The 23,860-nt window shown below is 26.8% G+C and overlaps 6 protein-coding genes across 6 annotated transcripts; 3 read left to right on the top strand and 3 right to left on the bottom strand.

The window, feature by feature from the left end:
• Nucleotides 1-2,462: 2,462 nt before the first annotated feature.
• LOC128957524 (ABC transporter G family member 23-like) lies at nucleotides 2,463-5,880 on the bottom strand. Its single transcript, XM_054303295.1, has 4 exons — nucleotides 5,504-5,880; nucleotides 4,803-5,270; nucleotides 2,859-4,105; nucleotides 2,463-2,775 (listed from the first exon to the last, which is right to left on the bottom strand). The coding sequence occupies exons 1-4, from the start codon at nucleotides 5,685-5,687 to the stop codon at nucleotides 2,491-2,493; spliced, it is 2,184 nt and encodes a 727-aa protein (XP_054159270.1). The 5' UTR covers nucleotides 5,688-5,880; the 3' UTR covers nucleotides 2,463-2,490.
• A 4,376-nt stretch (nucleotides 5,881-10,256) lies between these two features.
• Nucleotides 10,257-11,613, top strand: LOC128957692 (keratin, type I cytoskeletal 9-like). Its single transcript, XM_054303497.1, has 2 exons — nucleotides 10,257-10,342; nucleotides 10,461-11,613. Exons 1-2 carry the CDS (start codon nucleotides 10,334-10,336, stop codon nucleotides 11,517-11,519), a joined length of 1,068 nt encoding a protein of 355 aa, XP_054159472.1. The 5' UTR covers nucleotides 10,257-10,333; the 3' UTR covers nucleotides 11,520-11,613.
• Nucleotides 11,614-12,899: 1,286 nt separating this feature from the next.
• Nucleotides 12,900-15,766, top strand: LOC128957297 (protein vav-like). Its single transcript, XM_054303033.1, has 3 exons — nucleotides 12,900-12,921; nucleotides 12,987-14,288; nucleotides 14,369-15,766. Exons 2-3 carry the CDS (start codon nucleotides 13,008-13,010, stop codon nucleotides 15,737-15,739), a joined length of 2,652 nt encoding a protein of 883 aa, XP_054159008.1. The 5' UTR covers nucleotides 12,900-12,921; nucleotides 12,987-13,007; the 3' UTR covers nucleotides 15,740-15,766.
• Nucleotides 15,767-18,347: 2,581 nt separating this feature from the next.
• Nucleotides 18,348-19,004, bottom strand: LOC128958875 (uncharacterized). Its single transcript, XM_054304835.1, has one exon. The coding sequence runs from the start codon at nucleotides 19,002-19,004 to the stop codon at nucleotides 18,348-18,350; it is 657 nt and encodes a 218-aa protein (XP_054160810.1).
• A 1,284-nt stretch (nucleotides 19,005-20,288) lies between these two features.
• LOC128958874 (C-type lectin domain family 4 member E-like) lies at nucleotides 20,289-21,245 on the bottom strand. The gene is made up of 3 exons (XM_054304834.1): nucleotides 20,946-21,245; nucleotides 20,773-20,842; nucleotides 20,289-20,677 (listed from the first exon to the last, which is right to left on the bottom strand). Exons 1-3 carry the CDS (start codon nucleotides 21,243-21,245, stop codon nucleotides 20,289-20,291), a joined length of 759 nt encoding a protein of 252 aa, XP_054160809.1.
• A 1,569-nt stretch (nucleotides 21,246-22,814) lies between these two features.
• LOC128958870 (uncharacterized) lies at nucleotides 22,815-23,851 on the top strand. The gene is made up of 2 exons (XM_054304827.1): nucleotides 22,815-23,280; nucleotides 23,373-23,851. Exons 1-2 carry the CDS (start codon nucleotides 22,815-22,817, stop codon nucleotides 23,849-23,851), a joined length of 945 nt encoding a protein of 314 aa, XP_054160802.1.
• Nucleotides 23,852-23,860: the final 9 nt, after the last annotated feature.

Genomic DNA, 23,860 nt, shown 5'->3' with positions numbered 1-23,860 from the left:
ATTTAAATATAAATCTATGCCATATTACAAATATTATTATTATTATTAAAACTATTACAGAAATGTTTGTTAATTTTGTAATTATATATATTTATCATTTTTTTTTAATTGCATATACAATATATTAATTACAAAAATTATTATTATTATTATTGTTAAAATACATACAATACATATATTTAAAAATATTGTTTTTATATATATATATGTTATATAATATAAACAATATATCTTTTGATGTTTAATACAATACAAAACTATTATTATTAATGTTTTAATCATACAATATATCTGTAATGTTATTACTTTAGTTATTTTATACAACATTTTTTTGTTGATTTTATTTTCAAGTAGATGATGATTATTACGTAATAATTTCAAAATTATACTTGATCAAAGTAAATTACCTCGACCTGGCCAATTTGTTTAAAATTTAGTTGAAAATTATTATTTGTATTGTAACATTTTATTCAATAAAAAAATTATTAATTATTTACAAATATTAGTAAAATTAATCTATTAAACTATTATAATATATTTTTTCATATTTGAGTTTTTAATGATTTTTTTTATTCTCATTTACTCTAATAAAATGATTTTTATATAACAAAAGTTTTTTTACGTAAAAAAATAATAATCAAAATATCATTATATTTTAATGATTGTGACATTTAATAAAATTTTGGAAAACCTCACAAAACATAGTTTTAATCAATAAAATATATTTTAATGTATATATACAGTATATAACGGTATTTTATTGTAGAAAAATAGTTAGAAAAAAATATAATTATTAAAATACTTGCTCTCAAAAAAAACAAACAAAAAACTTATTAACAATTTTTTTATTAGAATTACAATAAAATTCTGTATATAAGACTAAACAAAAAACAAAAAATTTCATTAATAAAAAATACTGGAAATAAATGTGTTTGTAAATGAAAAATAAAACATATATACAGTATATACTGTATATATATATATATATATATACAAATCAATAAATAAATTTCATATAAATTTATGATATTTAATAGTATGTTTTAACTTACTATTAATAAAAAATAAAAATAAAATGAAAAAATATTGTCAAACTATATTGACTGTCCGTCAGCAGCAGTACTACAATGGCATTGATAGTGACATATAATGGACTATATGACTGTAAAGCACCCGTAGATTTATTGCCATCTCCTTTGTCACTACCACTGCCATCCTCACCGCTACCACTTCTATGGCTGGCTGAACCATCAATACTTTTATCACCATCACCTCCCAGTGCCTCATATTTTCCTGGACAGCCAAATAGTTCCCTATTATCTCTCCACTCGGGACAGCCATTGGAGCCAGTGATGGGCCGAAAGCAGTATTTGTTGCGTTGGAACAGATATACCCAAAACGGTGTCCCCTTATTGTTTTTTTGACCACTCATTTTGAATGCCGTACAGGCAGTGATGTCGTGCGGCAATCGTTCATCATATTTGCCACCTTTACCTTCGCGGAGGCCACCAATTAGGCGAAACGGTAGGTAATTAGTGTCCCAATAGGTAACAAATATACCCTGAAATGCAATCATTCGCGGTCCGGGCCATCGCTTATCCAGTGAGCCATCATTGAAGACACAATTGAATCCTTCGGGTGGAAAGTTTCCTTTACTCATATCGACGCCGTCCTTTTGGCCAATAACTTGTTTGCCATCGGCTTTCCATTCCCAGTATCGGGTCTTATCAAACTTGAAGACGTGTTCATTGTTACGGCCGCCCACTATAGTCATTATCGAAGTCGTTTCGCTGACCGGAGCCATATAGTCGAACCATATCTTAAATGGACCAATAGGTCGGGCGATTTTGTCGGGCAGTCCAACCAAATCCCAGTAATATTCGCCGCGATAGATACGTATCGTTTCATTAGTCAAACGATTGGCCGAATGGATGTACGGATCAGAGCACAGGTCGGCCAATGTGTCGGCCTTGCATTCAATCTTTACTGTCATCGACAGCAACAACACATTGACCACAATTAGTGATAAAACTGTCACTGAATTGATTGTCATATTTGTTTCAATTTGTATCAACAAATTTGAAATAAAAAAGTTTTATTTGTTTATAATATATCATATATTCTATAAATTGTTAATCGATTAACAATTTATTTGAATTACTACTAATTCACGAGACATTTTGGGTTTTAAGTTAAAACTTTTAACTATAATTTATTATTCAATCAAATCAAATGTTAGTTTACTATATATTATTATATCATTTATTTTACTGTTTGATGTTTTACAGTTCATCATAAATTATTAGTAGTTGTATAGAAAAATAAATAAATATAAAATTAAAACAATTATAAATAAAAGTAAATTATGAAAATGTTTGTTATGGAAATTATAATATTTTTGTTGTTGTCAAAATGTAAATATTTTAAATTAAAAATAATTATTTATTAAACAAAATACTGTAGTAATACAACAATAACTGTACTAATAATTTATCTCAAAAAACTCAATGATAATGCCTTATCGGAATACAATTGAAATAATATCATATTTAAAATACTTAAGACAATTGTATAGACAAAACTAATGAGATAACCATTAAAAACAATATCATAATTATATGTCCAACCCTTTAACATAACACATCGCAAGGCCTCTAATGGTTGGGTGATTGGGCTCAAGTCGGCTATCCATCGGAAATAATATGGTATCGACTGTATGGGCCAAATAACACCCGATATTATCCATATGGGAAACATAAAACCAGTTAATCCAATCTAGTGTTTTTAGAAAATAATAAAAAATAACAAATATTAATAAAAACCAATAAATTATTTTTATTTTATTTTGATATCATTACCCCAACAGAAACCTCATCAAACAGCAACAGTGATGCCAGTAATCCGAAAGCCATTCCCTGAGTACTTTGCAATAGAAATAGTAGATAAACTTCAATATAACTGCCCAGTTGTGTATTACCATAGATGACAAACGCGACTATCATAGACATGAAAACCTGACTAATAATTAATAAAATATTTTGAACCATATGTGCTATGAAAAACTCCATGGGTTTGACTCCCGCTACCAAAACACGTTCAAGACTTGTATTTTTTCGGTCATATATGATCTGAAATGCCGATATAATCATTGGCAACAAATGTGCCAATGCCATCATCAAACCGGGTAATATAAATGTATTCAAATTTAAATCGGTCGACCCGTAAATAGCCGGTTCCAGTGTTACCGGATAGAAATAACGATACAAATTGTGTCCATAGGTCGGACCCAATTGTCTTAAAAATATCTCAAACGCTCTCAACAGACTATTATAGACATTGTTGCCGACAATACTATCGGAAAAATCGGCCACAATTTTGATCTGACTTGAATCCAGTTCCTCATCGGTCATATCAAACAAATCGGTCAGTCGAAGGGCAAAATTGTCGGAAAAATTTTTCTTAAACATCATCGCTATTGTATTGACGCCATCCCTGACACTGTTGGCCGCCGACTCATTAGTAGGATATTCATATAGACTCATATAATAGGGTTCAATAGAGTTGAGAAACATTTTGGACAATTGGCTACTGTTGTCGGCATTATAGACGGCGACGGGTATGTGATGTGGTTTGCGACCGATCGACCATTTCATTGATGTCAAGGCTATTAGAGGTAATACATAGAAAAGCAGAAGAAATTGTGGTCTTCTCAATGTTAATATCCAATACTTCCAGAGCATTGTATTGACTCGTTTGCCGTCAATATTAAACATTTGTTTCAATGAATTAATTTCATTATTTTTATAATTATTTTCATTGTTGTTGTCATCACTTAATTTATTGGGTCTCAAGTCGTGTACAATACTTGTTGTTGTTGTTGTATCTAACTGTTCATTAACCGGTTGAGTAGTGTTTCGTTTAATGATATTATTTCTATAATTAACACAAAGATATAGGAAAACATCTTCCAGTGTCTGACAGTTATATGTATTGATTAAATGTTGTGGATTTGACTGTTTTAATATAATACCGGAGCTCATAAAGGCTACATTGCTGGCACTTCTGGCCTCTTCAATATAATGGGTTGTAATGATCACTGTTTGACCTAAAATCATGATAATAATAATAATAATAATAATTATAATAATAATTTAATTGCTAAATTATATTATTAATTAATTATTATGTTATTGTGCAATAAATTGATTATTATTTTTAATTAATACAAATTAGTTTTTATTAGTTTTTAATGATATTCTATAAAATACCTCTAAAGTACATGACACAAATAATAAACAAACAAAAATAATAAAATAAAACATGACCATGCTTAAAAATATATTTGAGGAAAATATGTTTTAAAAATGTATTAATGAAAATCAAATTAATTTATTTTTTTATTTATTTAAGTTTTTATGATATTTTTATTTTATTATTATATATTAAATGCCTATATATAGTATTCTATTATATAAGTTATTACAATATATATGCGATTATTACACTATATTTAAATAATTAATTCACATTTTTTCCTATAGTATTATTTATAGGTATTCATTAAGTATCTATAGGTATAATTATATTTAACTATTGAAATTAAATTTAGTTTTGTTAGATTAGTATTAAAAGAATTTTATTTAAATATTATAAGTAATTATATTAAAGGAATTAGAAACATATCAAAATTATATCTCTATATATTATTACATTGAATAAAATTATGTCTTAAAAAATAATTACAACTAAAAATATTTGAAATAAAATATTTATAAAAAAAATAATTAAATAATTAAACAAACCGTATGTTTGGCAACATTTTTCTAAGTATTGCCAGATTCGTAGCCTAAGTATAGAGTCGACACCGACGGTCGGTTCATCTAATATAATAAGTTTGGGCTTATGTATCATTGTTATAGCTATCGACACCCGTCTCCTTTGTCCACCACTTAATTTACTAATAGTTCTGGACTTTTCGGGTAAATTCAAAATTTCAATTAAGTTGTCCACTCTATTGGATAGTTCACAACTGTCCATATGATAGAGATTTCCATAATATTTAAGTATCTCAGAGATCGTTAGTTCTTCAAAAAGTGCCAACTCTTGTGGCATATAACCGACACCTTTGCCGGGAATGTCCGACTTGGGTGACCCAGGAATACCATCGAATACCCGTATTATTCCCGATTCTAATTGAATTCGACCCAAAATAGCCCGAATTAGGGTTGTCTTTCCCGTACCATTTGGTCCCAATAATGCAAATATTTTGCCTTTTAATTTCATTTATAATAATAATTAAATAATTAATATTTATTATAATATTTACATAATTATAACTTTATAGTGTATATATGAATAATAAAATTAATATAATTGATATAACACCATATATAGAAAAATAATTGCAATATTTATATGTATGATATATTCAATAGTTTATGTATAATAAATATTATAATTTATATAATATTTTTTTAAAAATGTTAATTTGAAACTACAATACCTTTCGGAACAAAAAGACTAAGTTTATTGAGTACGACAACACCTTTACGATATCCAAACACCACATCTTTGACATTAACAGCTAAATCATCGCAAATATAATCTAAATTATTATCACATTTATTATTATTATTATTATTATTGACCACTTGATCACAATCTTCAATATAACTATTATTAATCATTTTTTTAATTACTCGTTGATATAAATAAAAGTTTACATTTTTGTTTAATAAATTAAATTAGCATTTGCTGTCCAACAATTTTACTTAACTTATCAATAATAAAACTATATTCATATAATAGATATTTCTTATTAAACAAATATTTTATTAATGATAATATAAGATGAGCCGCGAGTTTCATTGATATTATTTATAAAAAAAAACAGTGTTTCATACATGTAATGAAATGTTTTGGCACTTTTCAAATCATGATAAATGTAACAATAAAACTATAATAATAATAATAATAACAGGTTTTATAATAGCAGCACAAACTGATATTCAATGTCATTTATAATCAAATTAAATTATTATTATTATATACAGTATATATATATATATATATATATAAATTTATATATAAATCATATTATCAATAGCTTATTAATAACAAAAATGTACAGTAGTTTTATTAATATTTAAATTTTCCAACAAACAAACAAAAAACAATTATATGATACACTGCGTAAATACCTGAATAAATAATAATATATATATAAAAAAACTTTTTAAAAAAAATTATTTTTCTAACTTTTAACATGTGAGTATCATAAAACTTAAATATTTAATAAACAAAACATTTAAAATATGACAAAAAAACAATTAAATTTCAGAATTTGAATTTAATATTCAACTTTATATTTATTGATAAAAATTATTTTATATATAGTATTTTAAAGTATTATATATATATAAAGTAAATTATTAATAAAAAGTAAATCATAATAAAAATATTGTTATTAATAAAATATGTAAAACATTATGACTGATAACTATTATATTATTTAAAAAAGTGAAACTAATATTTTGAATATAAGGATAAACTTTTGGCTAATACTATAATATGAAAATAATGTCAGCAAATGAAAAACATTGAAGAAAAAAATAATTGTTAGTTTTTTTAAATAATTTTTGCATAACACGAACATAATTATCTAACAATTTTTTTTCGTGAAACATAATTTATAATAAAATCATAATTTTTGTTTTGTTCACTTTTTTTTGTTGTTGAAATCAATATAAATTATTTAGTTACCTTAAAAACATACCAGTAAAGTGGTATAAAAGCTGTTAATATTTTTATTATATGAATTTATTATATATTATATTATATACTACTTTTTTAAAAATTTCAATCACTGGTTTCAGTGATACAATGACTCATATTTATATGAAAATATAGCCAGGGGCATTTTTTGAAATAAGCAGACCTCAATATCATTAAATATAGTGAATGCCATGTAATTATAAATTCAATATCTATAGTAACTATAACTATAATATATTATTGCCCAAACATACCTTGATCAATTGTCTATTTTAATGTTTTTTTTATAAAATGTAAAAAAGTGTGATTAGACTGTATAAAAAATATATTAAATTTTTATTTTTACTTTAATCATTTTATTTTATCATCATTACTTTATATAAAGTTAAAATGTTAAAATTCAAAAGTTATATTTATCCATTAAAAAATCTTCAAATATTATGGAGGGGGGACTTAGTTAGTAATTATTATTACATTTATATGTTTTGAATGAAAAGCAATTATAAATTTAAGTTCTCAACGATTATTATGTTATTATATAAAGTATACAATTTTTTTTAAAAAATAAAGTTAGTTATATACAAGTAATTAAAGTTTTACACATAAATTATTTTCTAACTAATAGTCAATAGAGTTTTCAAAATTTGTAAGTTACAAATTGTTAGTCAAGTTAATAAATAAATGTCATAAAATTATATATTTTTTTAATAAGATTTATTACTTTTGATATATTTTGAATTTTGAGTATTTTCTAATGTTATTTAGACATAATAATGATTATACGCTTAAATGGTTATACATGTCATTCAACAACAAAATAAACATTCATAAAGAGGTTAAAACAAACTTTCTATTATACTATACTATAAGTTATTTATTTAATACCTTTATATTGTATAATATTTCACTAAAGTTAAAATACTTATATGTATATATATAGTATATATAAAAAATGTTATGCAAATATTGATATAACAAAACAAATAAATATTATGTAATATTAATTAATTTAAAAAATATTAATTTAAAGTAATTTTAAATTTAATTGGTTAATTATTTATATATATAATTTATACATTTAATTTATTTTTTTCTGTAATTATCTCGAAAAGATATTGTAGACAACAATTAGATTAACTAAACATTTTTTTATCTACTAAATAAATAATGTTAATAATAATAATTTTTTATTAAATAAAAATATATCAATAGTAAAATTAAGTTATAAAAATTATATTTCAAACAAATTGTATAAATATATAATATAAATATTAATAGTACTGTATAATAGTATAAAAGATACAATAGATATACAGTACTTTGTGTATTATATTATAAAAAGGCAACTAATAAAAGATTTTTGATTATAATTAACTATTAAAGTTATTTTATGATTTTAAGTAAATTAAATCTAAAAAAATAAAATTGTGTTAATATTAAAAATGATGATAAACTAAAAAGTAATAATAATAATAATAAAAAAGATATAATAAATACAGTAAAAGTTATTGTATACATGTATTCTGCAGAATAAATGTTAAAACTTTAATATATTAATATAAACATTTTTTTTAAGTCAATCATATAATAGAAATTAACAAATAATAAAAAGGAAGTTTCAATAATATTAAATATTAAATGATATTTCAAACATAAATTAAATTTTTCTACAATAAATGTGATTTACAAAAAAAATTACTTACAAAACATGCAATATATTGACGATTTCTAATTAGATTTGTATTTCTGTATAATAACTTATATTTTCTTATTTTTTATTAATAATAGTATATCTAATAATATATTAATTCTAATAAGTATTTATTAAAATTACAATTACATTATTTTTTTAAAAAGAGCTCAAAATAATCATTTAAAAAAATATTATGTTTTGACAAAAATTTATTTAAAGAAATGTTTAAATTGTGTTTAATATATACAGTATATATTATAAAAAATGATTAAAAATTTAATATTTTTTTTGACTATAATTATAAAATACAGTATTTTTTAATAAAATTTTAGAAAAAGATAAATATATTAATACAAGACAAATTAAAGTTAAAGCAAAAGTTATTTTTTAATTAAAATTTGTTGTTAAAAACAAATTTATTAATATAATAAAATAAATAATTAAAAAAATAACAAATCATTATAATTATATCTAAGATAATTACATTCATAATGTTTACAAAAAAAAATGTTTTATTGTTCCAGTTTTTAAGATTATCATTTTTATTTGTTTGTACAAATAAAGTCTTAATATTATAAATTATTAATAATTAATAATTTAATCAAAAATAATAATAAAAGTGATTACTCTCTCTCTCTCTCTCTCTCTCTCTCTCTCTCTCTCTCTCTCTCTCTCTCTCTCTCTCTCTCTCTCTCTCTTTCTCTATCTCTCTTTATATATATATAATTTATATATTTGTTTTTATAACCAAATATATGACAATTACGGTATAGTTTATTGAAAGTTTTGTCCCAATTTTTTTGGTTCATTCCTTATAAGTTTGTTTTTTTTATTAAGCAAAAGAAAACATGATTTTTGATGTAATGAAAACACTTTCACTATTTTATCTCTCAGTAGAAAATAATGTAAAAAGATTTTTTCATTCAATATATATATATATATATATATATATATATATATATATATATATTGAATTGAAATTATAAAAATTAAAGAGAAAAATAGTTGATTGAAGTTAAGGAATCTCTTCAACTGAAAAAAAATATTTAAACCAATTATTGTTTGACTCCTCAATAAATCCTAACATAAAGTATCTATCAATCAGTCACTCAATTCATTCATTCATTCATTCATTCAATTCATTCATTTTTAGCCTCATTTGACTCTCAAGTTTTTTGAAAAAATTCATATACAATAAACACCATATATAATATACAATATAAATAATAATATCAAATAATATAAATTTATATAATAATAAACAAACACATATTTAAATATGAAAAAAATGTATATACATTTCTATTGTTATTTCTATGTTTATTGCATGTCTATTATTAATAATATTATACAAAAATTGTTGCAAATTATATTAAATGTTTGGACTAAGGAAATGATTTTTCTATATTGAAATAAAATAACATAAAATAATAAGTTTTAAAATTATAAACATATATAATGAGTGATTACTGTATATGACAATAGCGATTGCCATCAATAGTGATTTGTTGGTAGTCTTGCAATCATTTTTTTTATAAATATGTTTTCAATTGTTTTGTAATATTTTTGTTTTGACTAAAAAACTCTTAAAAAAATCAGACCTCTTTTTTGGATCCAATTGATTGTTGGCATACAATTAGATGTGGGAAAGGGATTGGGAAAGTCGTTATATAAAAGCAAGCGATGTCTGGTCACTAAAAATCATTACATCGAAAGCTTTTCAATCAAAAGATTTTGGTTAAAAAATATGTTTTATTGATTTATTGGATATTTTTTGAATTTATTAGTTTTCAAATCAAATAAGTTTGAATATATAAAAATTTTGCTCAACATTTCTACTCTCATCCAAAAAAAACATTTAAAACTATGTTTAAAGTGAGTTTTACATTACAAAAGTTTGGATGGTTTTGCAATTTTTTAAAAAATATATATATAAAAATATTGTTATATATATTGTATAATAATTTTCTTAAATATATATTTAAATTATTAGTTAATTGTTGTCACATCTCTGGTCGCCTTATGTAAGGCAAGTGGTGGCGGAGGAGGCTATGGTGGTGGAGGTGCTGGTAATGGATTAAGTGGCGGCGGCGGTGGTGGTGGTTATGGTGGCGGCGGTTCACAGGGATTTGGACTCAGTAGCGGTGGAGGAGGTGGTGGTGGATATGGAGGTGGATCAGCTAGTTTTGGTGGTAAATCGGGTGGCAGTTCGGGATATGGTGGCGGACAGCAATCAATTTCTGGCTTCAGTGGTGGCCAGAGTTCTGGTGGTGGGGGATATGGTGGTGGATCATCATTCGGTGGACAGGGATTCGGTGGACAACAACAACAACAATTGGGTGGCGGATATGGTGGCGGACAACGACAAGAAGGAGGCAGCGCTCATGAAGGAGGCGTTATTCAGGCAGCCGTTCAAACCAAACACACTGTTGAGATCAGACCCGTAAATATACCTCAAGAGGACATTCAGCCACAAATCATTGAAGTAGATGCCGGAGATTTACCCCTTCAGATCCATTTCAAGAGCGCTTCCAGCAGAATAAAGGTTGTTCAGAGCCATCAGGGAGGCGGTGGAGGCGAAGTCGAACAGACTTCATCTGAAGATGAACCCCATCGTCTGGTCCACGAAGTGACCAAACCTATCATCCAAGAGGTTCGCGAGATTATCACTCCGTACAGACGTGTCATCCAAGAGATCAGACCAGTTGTCGAAGAGATTCATACAGTCGTAGCAAAGGGTGAGGCAAGAAAACAGTCTGCAGGTCATCAACAAACCCAACAACAACAACAAACTGGCGGTTACGGTGGCGGCGCAGCTCAGGGAGGCTTTAGCAGCGGTGGAAGCTCTGGAGGATTTAGTCAAAAATCTAGCGGCGGATCCAGTGGTGGTTACGGAGGCGGTTCCTCAGGAGGCGGTGCCCGTTCTCAGGGAGGATACGGTGGCGGATCATCATCGGGATCTGGATTCAGCCAGGGATCAGTTGGCAAGTCATCAGCTGGTGGTAGTTCAGGTGGTTTCGGTGGTGGCAGCAAAGGCTATGCCAGCTCTTAATTATGTATCAAAAAAAACAAAAAACATTTGAATTTTAGGCATTTGTGTAATTCTCTCAATCATTTAATCATAAATTATTATTTGTTGGATAACAACCATTGAAAAAGTATTTAAACAAATATTTGTCAAATACTTTTATATATATATATATAAATATTTGTAAATTTCTATTACTTATATTACTATTATTGATGCATTATAAATAATATAAAAAAATTAAATAAATAAAAATACATATTTGTACATATACAATCTGTATATATATATTAGTATATTTACTAAAATTAATATAAATTAAATAAATGTGTTTTGAAAATTAATCATATTTTTTATTGATTTAACATATTGACTTTTATATAAAAAAAAAAATTAAAATTACTTCAAGACAACCGTAATGATTATTAAATCAAAATATTTAAGTTAGTAATGTTTAACACATTATAAACATAAAATAAATTGTCATTAATTCAATTTATAACTTTAAAAGTTTAATAATTATAATCAAATGTTATAAATTTAGTACTTATTATGTTTTTTTGTTGTTGTATACGATAACTATTATTATTAATATAATAATTTATAATAAACAAAATAAACATTATAATATATTTAATTTTATTGCCGTTAATTAATTTTTGTTAACATATTTGTATAGTACACTAAATTATTAATATATAAAACTATTTATATTTTATATAATTATATTCAATATGTTAATATATTTTTTTTGAATTTAAAAATTAATAAATAATTTTAAGATTTTTTTGTAGTGACATACGTTAAAAAACTTAAAACATATATAAAATAAAGAAAATAAATTTTTTGATTAATAACTTTATAAGAGTTTTACAATTTTATACTATAGTAAAATTTATATAACATTTTAAATAAATGTTTAAAACTAATATTAATTTATTTTATAATAATTAATCGTAATTTGTTAATCAATTAAAAGTCACAAAACTATTTTATTTATAAATTATTTTTTTACATTGCACTGCATTTAACACATTAAATGTATTTAACTAATGTATAATTTAATTAATGTCAAAATATTATGATAAAAATTATTAAATGTTTAAATTTGTATAATATATATAATATATAATATGAACCTTAAATGATAGTTTAAATAAATATTAAATATATAATAATTGTGTAAATTGTGTCAAATTATAATGCAATCTGTGGTGTAATAAACTGTATAAATGTTTGTTATTGCCAGACATGTAACGCATGTGTGTATGTTTAACAACAAACAAACAAAAACAAGTTCAGTATAAGTGAATAGAAATAAACATTTTGTTTTGTTTTGTTGATAGAAATAGTGAGTTAACGCAAGTGCACGATATGTATGGCAATATATATAGCATTGATGAGTGCATTGATTGACAGATTGACAGTACGTTTAGCAGTATTTTGTAAATAATTTTTTTCCAAACAAAACATTTTTGTTTTTATTGACAGCAAGTGATCCACAAAAAAGTGATGTGCGATACCATCGATGCCATGTGTGAGACAACAAATACAGACTCATGGGTACCACCAATACTGCCTCCGCTGCCATCATCGTCATCATCGACAACACCACCAGTGTCTGCACCGACGCCAACACCCATGACCAGTAGCAGTAATGATCAACACGTGTCGACACACGCGCTGCCACACCATAATAACCATCACAATAACCAACAACAGCATCGACAACAACAACAACAACAACATCTGATGAGTCTTGAACTGCCATCGTCTCCATCACTGTCGCACAGGACTCACGAAGAAGAGATCTACGAAGATCTGTGTTATGTAACTCTACGTCTTGGCCGTCATCATCATCGGGATGGCGGCTCTTCTGCAGACCGAGCAGTCAGTCTAGTGTTGGACTGTACGACCGCACGGGACTACTGTGTGAAAGAGTTGGTGGAAACTGAGCGCAACTATTGTGATGCACTTCATATGATTCAAACACATTTCATACAACCGCTGAGCAAACAGTTGCGAACCATCGATAAGTTGACTATTTTTCAAAATATCAAACACTTGTTAGACATCCACAACCGCTTCTATAGTGACCTCTGTAACAACACCGTCATCGGTGGTTCAGATCATCATCACCATTCACTCAGTAGTCATCATCATTCAATTCAAGCACCCATTACCAGCTACGACAGTCTGAGGATAAGCGCCAGTTTTCTACATTATAAGGACAAACTTATTGTCTACGGCCAGTACTGCGCTAATCTGCCGAAAGCCCAGCAACTGATTGACCAGATTTGTTTGACCGACGAAACCATTGCCCAATTGGTTAATAAATGTCAAATGAAGGCCAACGAAGGAAAGTTTAAACTACGCGATCTGCTGTCGCTTCCAATGCAACGAATACTAAAGTATCACCTGTTGTTGTCACAGCTAATCAAGAATACGCCCGAAACACATGAAGACTTCTCCGGTCTACAGAAGTCCTATCAGGCGATGCTTGACTTAGGTCTCTATATTAACGAAGTCAAGAGAGATACCGAAACATTGGACATAATCAATGACATACAGAACTCGATTGTTGATCTCGAAATGCCAGACAATACACAACTCAAAGATTATGGCCGTCTTATTAAAGACGGTGAGCTGAAGATTAGATCGCACGAAGAAAGTCGATTGAAAAACAGATATGTCTTCATATTTGATAAAGTGATGCTTATGTGTAAATCAATTAGAGGTGAACAGTATAGCTATAAAGAGGCGTTAATATTGGCTGACTATCAGGTAATTACGGTAATTAATTAGGTTTTAGTTAAACAATTTTTAGTTGAAATTTGTTACGATATTAATGACACATATTGTTACCCGATTAGGTGGAGGAGCACTCAATGGGCAGTACAATATCCAAACTGACCAAACAGTGGTCATTTGGCTGGAGTTTAGTTCATCGGCAAAACAAGAGCACATATACTTTTTACTCGAAAAGCGATGACATTAGAAGGAAATGGATCGAAGCCATCGACAAAGCACTTGACAATGTATGTCCACAGGCCTGTCGGGAGGGTTCCACTGACCATACGTTCGAAATGTTTACATTCCTGACAATCACGACTTGTGCCGACTGTCAACAACTACTTAGGGGAACCTTTTTCCAGGGCTATCAGTGCACGGTTTGCAATATAGCTGTCCATAAGCAATGTATAGCCAGTGTTAGGTCGTGTGGCGCGCCATCATTGCCGCCGCGTCCACCACTGCCGCCGTCCAGTCCGGGCATATCGTTGAACTCGTTTTCGGGAGAAGAGGACAACATTCGTAATTCAGTGTCCGATTCGTTGTCGCGAAACTGTAGTCAAATTACCGGAGCTATAAACACAAACTCATCAGCTAATAATGTTAACCGAAGCTATTGTCGCGCTATTAGCTCATTCAATGGCGATCCAAATTTAGGAGAATTAGCTTTTATCGTACAAGATATTATTGTGATAACATCTACAGGTGCCAAATGTAGTGACGAAGACCAGTCATCGGACGACATATGGTGGGAAGGAAGGAATACCCGAACCTTTGAAAGCGGTATATTTCCCTCAACAACGGTTACCGAAGTTGATTTAGCCCTCGATTTGAGTGTCTTCAGTGCATCAGCAACTGGGCGTCAATCCTATGAAGATCCTAATGGCTTCTCCGAAGTTGACAACTGTGCCAGTGGTGGTGGTGCACAATATGTTGAGCACAGCAACCTTAATCTGGATGATTATTTATGGTTTGCCGGTCCAATGGACAGGGATAGCGCCCAATCAGTATTGGAGCACATGCTTAACGGTTCATTTCTGGTGCGTATATCTCCAAAACAAAACGGCAGTTACGCTATTAGTCTGAACTATTCGGGTCAAGTCAAACACATTCGCGTCCAGAGGACAGTCGAGCATCAGTTATACTATTTAAGTGAATCCCGTTATTTCAAGTCAATCATCGATCTAATTGTCTATTACAGTGAAAACAGTTTATGCGAATCATTTAATTTAGTAAACACTTGTCTACAGATTCCCTTCAAAAAGTCATACAAATGTGACGCCTATTGCTATGCCATTGCTCTCTATAATTTTGCCGGCGGTTCAGCCAATCTATTAGATTTGCGAAAAGGCGATCGCGTGACCATATTATCGAAGGCCGGCCAAAGTAAGGGCTGGTGGAAGGGACAGATCAATGATAGGATCGGATACTTTCCAATGGCTTATGTCCAATAACTTAACGACTATACCCAAAGAAAAAGTCTGCTTAAAAATTGTGTGTATGTCTCCTCCCACTTATCACGCAAACAGTGTAGTAATAGCTACAGTACAGCAGTAACTGTTACTACACTGTTTGCGTGATAAGTGGGAGGAGACATACACACAACTGCAAAATTGACAGGACCTCTGACTATACCTAATAATGTTATATACAGTACACGTAATTTAGTAATTTTATTAGTTTTAAAAAATATATATTTATTTATTATTACTGTACTAACACAGTGTATCACATAACACATAAAGTCATTTTTAATATATATTAAAAAAGCATTTACTATATGTTATATCAAATATAACATTTGTAATGAGTTTATTTGCCATCAAATCTACTGTAGACTCATATGAATTGCTTTGTCTTTTAGTTTTATAAATTATTCCTACATTGACACTGACCTATACAGTACATACCATTACCTCTCTGGCCTCCAAAACTATTTTTAACTAAATTATTTAAAATTACTAATTTAACAAACAGTATGACAATTATTAATTATGATGTTATCGATCATTCAAATTAAATTGTAGTTGACTTGAAATGTTTCCATAATTTTAATATTAATTAACTATACAGTAATTAATTAATTTGTATATATTTTTTACAAAAATTAATTTATTAATAATTTTTTTTAATTAATTTATTTCTAAAATACTATTGGATAGAAATAAATTTTTAGAAAATCTATACTCATTTTTTGTTTTGTTACTTGTTCCAATTTTTACATATAAAATAAAATTCACAATTATTTGTATATTAAATAAATCCTATATAAATATTACAAAAAAAATATTTAAGTATAAAATAAGTATAACAATTTTATAAATGATTTATAAATAATAATAATACTTAATTTTATTTATATATAATAATTTTGTTAAAATAGTCAAACTGACAATCTTATCACAAAATATATTATTAAATAAACTAGCTAAATTTTAGTTTGTATTTATAACTAATTTATTTATATATTGGTTAAACATTTATGTCATCTAAAAAAAATTAACTTTTATTAGAATTATATTAGATTATATATAAATTTTTACAATATATTTTTTAAATATTAATGTAATGTTTGTAATGTAATATTTGTTTTTGACAAATTGTTTTTTAAATTTGTTTAAATTTATAATATTGTAATATAAAACTTTATAAATGTCGTTATAAATCTATTGTATAATATATTCTATAATGTTTATTCAGATAATTAATTTTGTTTCTATCAATATTATCCTAATCTCAATTAATACAATAATGTTAATATTAAAAATGTCCAATTATATTAATAATAATAATAATAATAAATTACTCCTTAAATATACATCGATTTATGAACAAAAAGAAATATTGTATCTGTATTTTATTGTTAACGTCTGTTAACTATTATAAAATATTTAATATTTGTTAAATAAAAATTTTAATTTAAAATTGGATGAAACAAAATTTTTTTAGTAAAAAATAAATATATAGCAAATATGATAACAATAAATATGATAAGCAATACATTAGTGGTAACAACACCCAAACGACCGCTATATTCATAATGATGTCTAAAATCCATACAAACAATTGATCCATAGGTATAGTTAAGACAGGCCTCGGCCTCCATGAGCTGTCGGATCAATAAAAGTGATTCATGTAAATCTTGATAGCCTTCATATGTGCACCGGTCGGTAGCTGAGAACAGCTGACAGTCCATTTGATGCCACATTTGACAACAAACACTACCGGCCATCCAAGTGTTGTTGTTGTCCGCACTGTCATACATATGGTTATCATTATTGATAATACAATCAATGATATTGTCGTTAATCTTATGTAAACATTGTATAAGAGGTGCACCAAAACCCAAATCTCTGGCAATTTCTTTTAATTTATAAATTTTCTTAACATTTAAATCCGATTCAATAATAAGCGGTAATGAACTTATAAAACAAGTTATAATTAATATGAAAATTGATGTATAATTATTCATTTTGTCTTTCAATTTCTATATAACAACTACTCTAAACAAAATTTTCAATTTAAACAAAATTGAATCAACTTTTTTTTTACTGTTTATTGATATTAAAAGTGTGAAAAACATCATATTATTAGATCTAATAGTCATCACAATTGATGATCTCATCAATTACTCATTAAAATCTTACATATAATATGGAATTATATATTATTATTTGGTTATTATTTTTTTAGTTTTATGGCATTAGGAATATAATATAGTATTATATATACTGTATATACTGTATATGGGCATAAATAAAAAATTTAAATTTTATTTTTTTTCATTATAAATTAGCCAACTCAATTTATTATCATTATTATTAAATATTATTATTTTAACTATTAACTAAAATAAAATTTTTAATAACTAATTTTTAAACATTTCTATTTATAATAAACAAGTGATAATTTATTTTATTATATTAATGTTTTGAAAATAATGTTATTATATAATTTCTAAACTGATAATAAATAAATAAATAAATAAATAAATAATATTATATAATATTAAAAGAAATAACTTAATTGATTTATAGTTTAAACAATTATTTTATATAACTATTATTTATAAAGTGAATCATTAGATATTTGATGAATAGTTTCATTTGATGACAATAATTGTAGATTTTTGTCGCCAATTGTCTTATCAATAGATCTATTGAGTCTAATAATTGCATCGATTAGGGCATCGCCGGGAAAGTCCATCATAAGTATGCCGACATAGTTTGGTCTTTCATTTTGTATGAAATTCAATGTTAAATCGTTGGTTCCCTCGAAGGCGACCAAACAAAAACTGCCCAAACAATAGACTCGAGGAAAGTCAGGGAAGACATCCCTATTGATCAAAGTTGTCCGTCCGGTTAACATAAGCGGTGAATTGGTTCGGTGATCGGACCGACCGCCGGCTACAAAGTAGGGCATCACAAGCAACGGCATTCGGGCCATTTGCGGTGTCCGACCCGACAAATAGTTTATGTAAAACGAATCGACATTACGTTTGTTGGCATTCATGAGTTGTCGCTTAACTTTTAACCATTTTTCATATAAATTGAAAATAGTTTTCACTTCATAGTCATCCTGAGTGTCAAACGATCGGTAGTCTAAACCAAACTGTTGTCCACCGCCACCAGCAAAGTCTTGGAGAAATACAATTTTTTGCCGGACATCGCCAACAGTAGCATTCATGGCACTGGATGTCCATATGAATGGTGTTACCATATCGTGTGATAGATATTTAAGTAATATTTGCTCAAACGATTCATTTGAGACATTATTATTATTATTATTATTATTATTATTATTATTTATAGGATATATATTATTTTGTTGTTGAGTTTGCGATATCTTAACAAATAGTACTTCTGAGGGATTGTTAGCCAAAAATTGTGTAAAAGTTGTGATAACATAACTAAAATCTGACTTTTGATCGTCATATGATTGTTGTTGATGTTGTCTCTGTATTTTCAATGAGTTTGATCTTTGTTGACAACGTATATCAAACACTCGTATCCCAGCCTTTAACTGTAACTCAAGCGGTAACGATTGGCACTGAGCTATGTCTCCGCCGGACAGTGCCATAGAGTCGTGAGTTCCCGGCAATGATAGCTCAGTTAGTCGGGTAGTGTCCAACAAATCGCTCATCCATTTGCTGTTTTCCAGTTTTGTAAACATTTCGTGTGAATAACCGGTGTTTAATAAATTATTTTTTGCCGGACGTTTGTCTTCATTTAAATGAATACTTAGATCGGGTTTGAGTGTCACAGGATTTGATGGTTTAATTAAATTTAAGCCTATATTTTGTTTTTTTTATTAAAATATTTAAATTAAAAGAAATAATATATAAATAAAGAAATCATTTTTTTATATTAATTATTTTTTTAAATCAAGTAATTTTTTAGTATTACTTACCAATTGGTTTACGTGAAAGTATTTCATTGTAAACCATTGCAATTACAATCGTAATAATAATAATTAAATGTCTAATTAATTTCATTTTAGAAAATAATTTAGACCTTTTAATTAAAAAAATATATGAAATATACAAATAATAATAATAATAATTTATTATAATCACATACGAAATATTGTATTTTAATCTAATTTCATTTAATATATTCATATAATATAAAACATTATTATTTTTGAAAATAGGTTAATATACTAAAAATTAAATTAATCTATATATTTATTTTCAAAAATTTAAAAATTATTAAAAATTTTGCAAGTGTGATTAAATATGCTAGAAAAATGTGGTACATGTATCATATATAGTAATTTTAAGTATTAACATTTAAAACTATTTGCAATAAAAATAAAGTTTAGTTATAACAATTTTTAGTTCAATTTTATGTCTAAAATAAGTACAATAAATATTAAGTACTGTATATAATTTTTAAGTTATTTTTATTGATAAACATGTTATTTATTAAATCTTTATTTAATTCTATCAATTCAATAGTCGTTATTAATAAAAAAAGCACAAATAAATGTGAATCCAATTTTTTATGCACAAAAAAATTTCAATTTTTCTTTGCAATTGATATCAAGCCATTTGTATTGAGATTTTTCACTGATTGCACCGCAATCTTCTTTATGTCGACCAAAAGGCCCGCCATTGTCGGGCTGTCCCAAAGCCCAGGCGGAGAAGCTATCGGACACTGGAGTGTCATCGATATACATCCAGACGCTCTCTAATTCCCGATCGCTTAATCCAAACCAATATTTCATATTAGGATCGCTTCTAATGTTTGGTTGCATTGAAAGTAATTGTTTGATAAATTTTCCGTAAAATGCATTTTCGTCTATAGTTCGCGGCTGAGGTAGCGATCGGCCTAACTGTTGACAAAATTGTCGGGCATCAGTCCATGTCATCGGTGTGTCCACATAATGAGCTAATTTAGTAAATAGAAAAATTTTTTAAACAATAATCACTTAAATATAATAATAATACTAATACTAATAATATAAATATTTAATTAATTAATACGTTTTCTAGGATAGCAATGACCCGAACATTTGCCCATTTGCTGACAATATCCGTCTTTTAGATGTTTTCGCTATTCAATTATATCATATAAGTATTTAACATATTGTAGTTATAATATATCACTAAAAATTACAATATAATAATAAATAAATAAATAAATATATGTTTTAAACCTCAAATTCTGGTGTATCCATGATATCAAAGTAATCAAATCCCGGTTTTGGTGTCAATAGTAATGTCTCGTTAGCGCAGACCGAGTCAGTCATTAAGATACACGTATTGTTACCGAAATTAAATGATTTGCATTGTGTCTTATATTGATTACAATAAATCAAACAATGGGACACTTTTGTTATATTAGTAATGATTAGGTATTCAGTTACTCCTCCATCGAGTATATGGTTTTTCCGGAATAGTGACGACCCGTATAGTGTGTCAACTTTTAGACTATCCCTACGCTGACAATCAATCATCGATTGTATTAATAAAACTATAATAATTATAAAAATCATATTTATTTTATTTAAAAAATAAAACTTTTTTTTGTTATCTATATAAAGTTTATGGAAAATGTTAAACATATACTGTACAACCAATATTAATACAGTACTATTAAATTTATTTTGTTTGGTTTTACAACAAAAAATATATAATAGATATTTAATATAAATTATCATATAATGTTTGTTATAACCATTTAATAAACAATGCATTGTGAAACATAGAAATATCATTATAATAATTAACTAATAAATCAAAAATATATATATTGAAGAACTTAACTGTAATAAAATGTAATTATTGTAAATCATATATAAATTATAATAATTAATTTACATAATACCATAGAAAATATTATTATAATAACGATATAGATATTAACTAACGTTAGGTATTATAAATTACTTTAATAACTCTAACAATAATAAAGTATTAGATATGCTATAATTTGTCGTAATAAAATATTCATAATATAAAATTATTATCATTTAATGTGTTAGCTTTTGATATATACAAATAAAAAATAAAATTATTATTATATATAAATATTTTATAAATTACAGTATTAACTAAATAGTATAAATTTCATAAATAATATCAATAAAATTAGAAATATATCATTTTTTAAAAATACAGAATATCTTAAACTATAAAACAAATTAATTTTTTATTGTATTTATATATTTTATTTATAGAATATAAAGTTTATTAAAAGTTTTAAATTATTGATAGTAATAGATTTATATATTATCTATTTATGCTTAATTTTAATTTTAAAAATTTAATCTCATTAAATATATTATAATACTGTATTAAAGTAATGTTATACAATGTGTACATAAAAATATTAAATCGATAATATATGTTGCAAACAATATATTTAGATAGCACCTCTCCCCCATACAATAGTATTGTTAGTAATGTTATTTACAAGCATTTTATTACAACTTATACGGTATACTATAATATATTTAAGAAAGAAAAAAACATTTATTATATTTTTTTAATAAATAAAATATTGTTATAATAAATAATTTGTTACAGATTTTTTTGAAAGTGAAATATTACTTAATGTTTTAAATAGTATATTAATGTATATATTATAACTGCTATATTTGATTATAAATTTCATATTTCAATATAACGCATGCGAGTATCAATTGTCTGTATATTTTTTGTCAATATCAATATAATTACGGAAAACAGTAGTATATACTACTGTAAAATATTGAAAAAATTATTTTAATGGCCATATTGAGTATTTGATTTGATATAATTGTCTAGGTAAAATATACTAATATAACTATATATACTGTATATAAATAATAATTATTGTTTCAAAAATGTAAACTATATGCTTGAAAATGTCATATGAATGCTAATAATAAAGATTAATATTTAATATACTATTGTACAATATATAAAAAAAATAATAATGTAATAGAAAAATTAGTTATTTAAAAAAATAGATATTTAATAAGTTATTAAAATTTAAAAATAATTTTATAATTATATATATATAATTATCATTGATATGAGCAATGAATAAATGGTTGGCTCCGTCATCAATACATTTCCTTCAAATGGATAGTCAAATATTAAATGATACCAACAGTATTACAGACAGTGTTGTCAATGAATTGAGTCAACAATTAGCGGCACAAGAGTTGTTGTCAACTGCCGGCAACAGAGTATCAAAAGTGCCTAAAATGCAAGTCTCCGAAAAAGATGGACAACTGTTTGCCCTAAATAACAGTTCACTAAAACTGATGCTTCAATTGGAAAAACAGGGAAAACTTGGTGACGGACTGATACCAGTAGAAGTGGTGCCACTAAGCAAAGTGCCCGTCAATATACAGATGGCAATGATCGGCACCAGCGATGAACATCATATTGACCATCATTCTGATGGTGTACATCATGAAACCAATGTCGATACCGGAGCCAATTGTGGCAATTGTAGCAAATATAGTGATGATTACCACAATATTACTAATCAAACTAAAAGTAAGAGCACATCATTACCACTAATGATATATCATTATATGATTTTAAAATAACTGTATTTTACCCAATAATACATTTGAATAATTTTTTAGGACTAATAAAATTAACTAAACCATTGAAAGCTAATCAATTGGTGAACCAATTAAATAGTGATAAACTAGTAGTGGATGGCAGTGTCGCTCAAGACGTCAGCGATGTTGACAACAGTGGCAGCGAATCCAGTGATGATGAAGAAGACGACGACGAGTTAAGCGATTGGTCGTCGCAGTCATCCACCGATGAGACCCTACAGTGCAATGTCTGCGACCATACGTATGCCACGAGCCGACAGTTGGCCAGACATCAGATGCATCGCAAACACTTTGGCTGCTCTTTATGCGACACTCTGTTCCCATCGATAGCAGCCCTACAACAGCACAAACAGTCACTCGAGCACTGGTCGGACAATGATTGCGAGGATGACTGTAATCATCAAACAATTACTGATGAAAACAACGGTACTGACGGTACGGCAAGTGGTGGTCGACCACCACTGCTAACAGTCAAACATGATTTGGAAAGACTATTGTAATGTCAGATA

Source organism: Oppia nitens, unplaced genomic scaffold (genome assembly GCF_028296485.1).
Source record: "Oppia nitens isolate AA-2021 unplaced genomic scaffold, nextdenovo-longstitch-racon4-pilon3 scaffold3_pilon_pilon_pilon, whole genome shotgun sequence".
In the NCBI taxonomy this organism is placed as follows: Eukaryota; Metazoa; Arthropoda; class Arachnida; order Sarcoptiformes; family Oppiidae; genus Oppia; species Oppia nitens.
This window is presented reverse-complemented; position numbering and strand designations above follow the sequence as displayed.

Excerpts from the sequence above, each read along its gene's own strand:
- LOC128957297 (XM_054303033.1), top strand. The coding sequence starts at position 13,008 with ATGTGCGATACCATCGATGCCATGTGTGAGACAACAAATACAGACTCA. Across the intron at positions 14,289-14,368 it reads CTGACTATCAGGTAATTACG|GTGGAGGAGCACTCAATGGG; the intron begins GTAATTAATTAG and ends TTACCCGATTAG.
- LOC128958874 (XM_054304834.1), bottom strand. The coding sequence starts at position 21,245 with ATGATTGATTGTCAGCGTAGGGATAGTCTAAAAGTTGACACACTATAC. Across the intron at positions 20,843-20,945 it reads TGGATACACCAGAATTTGAG|CGAAAACATCTAAAAGACGG; the intron begins GTTTAAAACATA and ends ATAATTGAATAG. Across the intron at positions 20,678-20,772 it reads TCATTGCTATCCTAGAAAAC|CTCATTATGTGGACACACCG; the intron begins GTATTAATTAAT and ends TTACTAAATTAG.
- LOC128957524 (XM_054303295.1), bottom strand. The coding sequence starts at position 5,687 with ATGATTAATAATAGTTATATTGAAGATTGTGATCAAGTGGTCAATAAT. Across the intron at positions 4,106-4,802 it reads AAAATGTTGCCAAACATACG|GTCAAACAGTGATCATTACA; the intron begins GTTTGTTTAATT and ends TCATGATTTTAG. Across the intron at positions 2,776-2,858 it reads TTGATGAGGTTTCTGTTGGG|ATTGGATTAACTGGTTTTAT; the intron begins GTAATGATATCA and ends TAAAAACACTAG.
- LOC128958870 (XM_054304827.1), top strand. The coding sequence starts at position 22,815 with ATGAATAAATGGTTGGCTCCGTCATCAATACATTTCCTTCAAATGGAT. Across the intron at positions 23,281-23,372 it reads TATTACTAATCAAACTAAAA|GACTAATAAAATTAACTAAA; the intron begins GTAAGAGCACAT and ends ATAATTTTTTAG.
- LOC128958875 (XM_054304835.1), bottom strand. The coding sequence starts at position 19,004 with ATGGTAACACCATTCATATGGACATCCAGTGCCATGAATGCTACTGTT.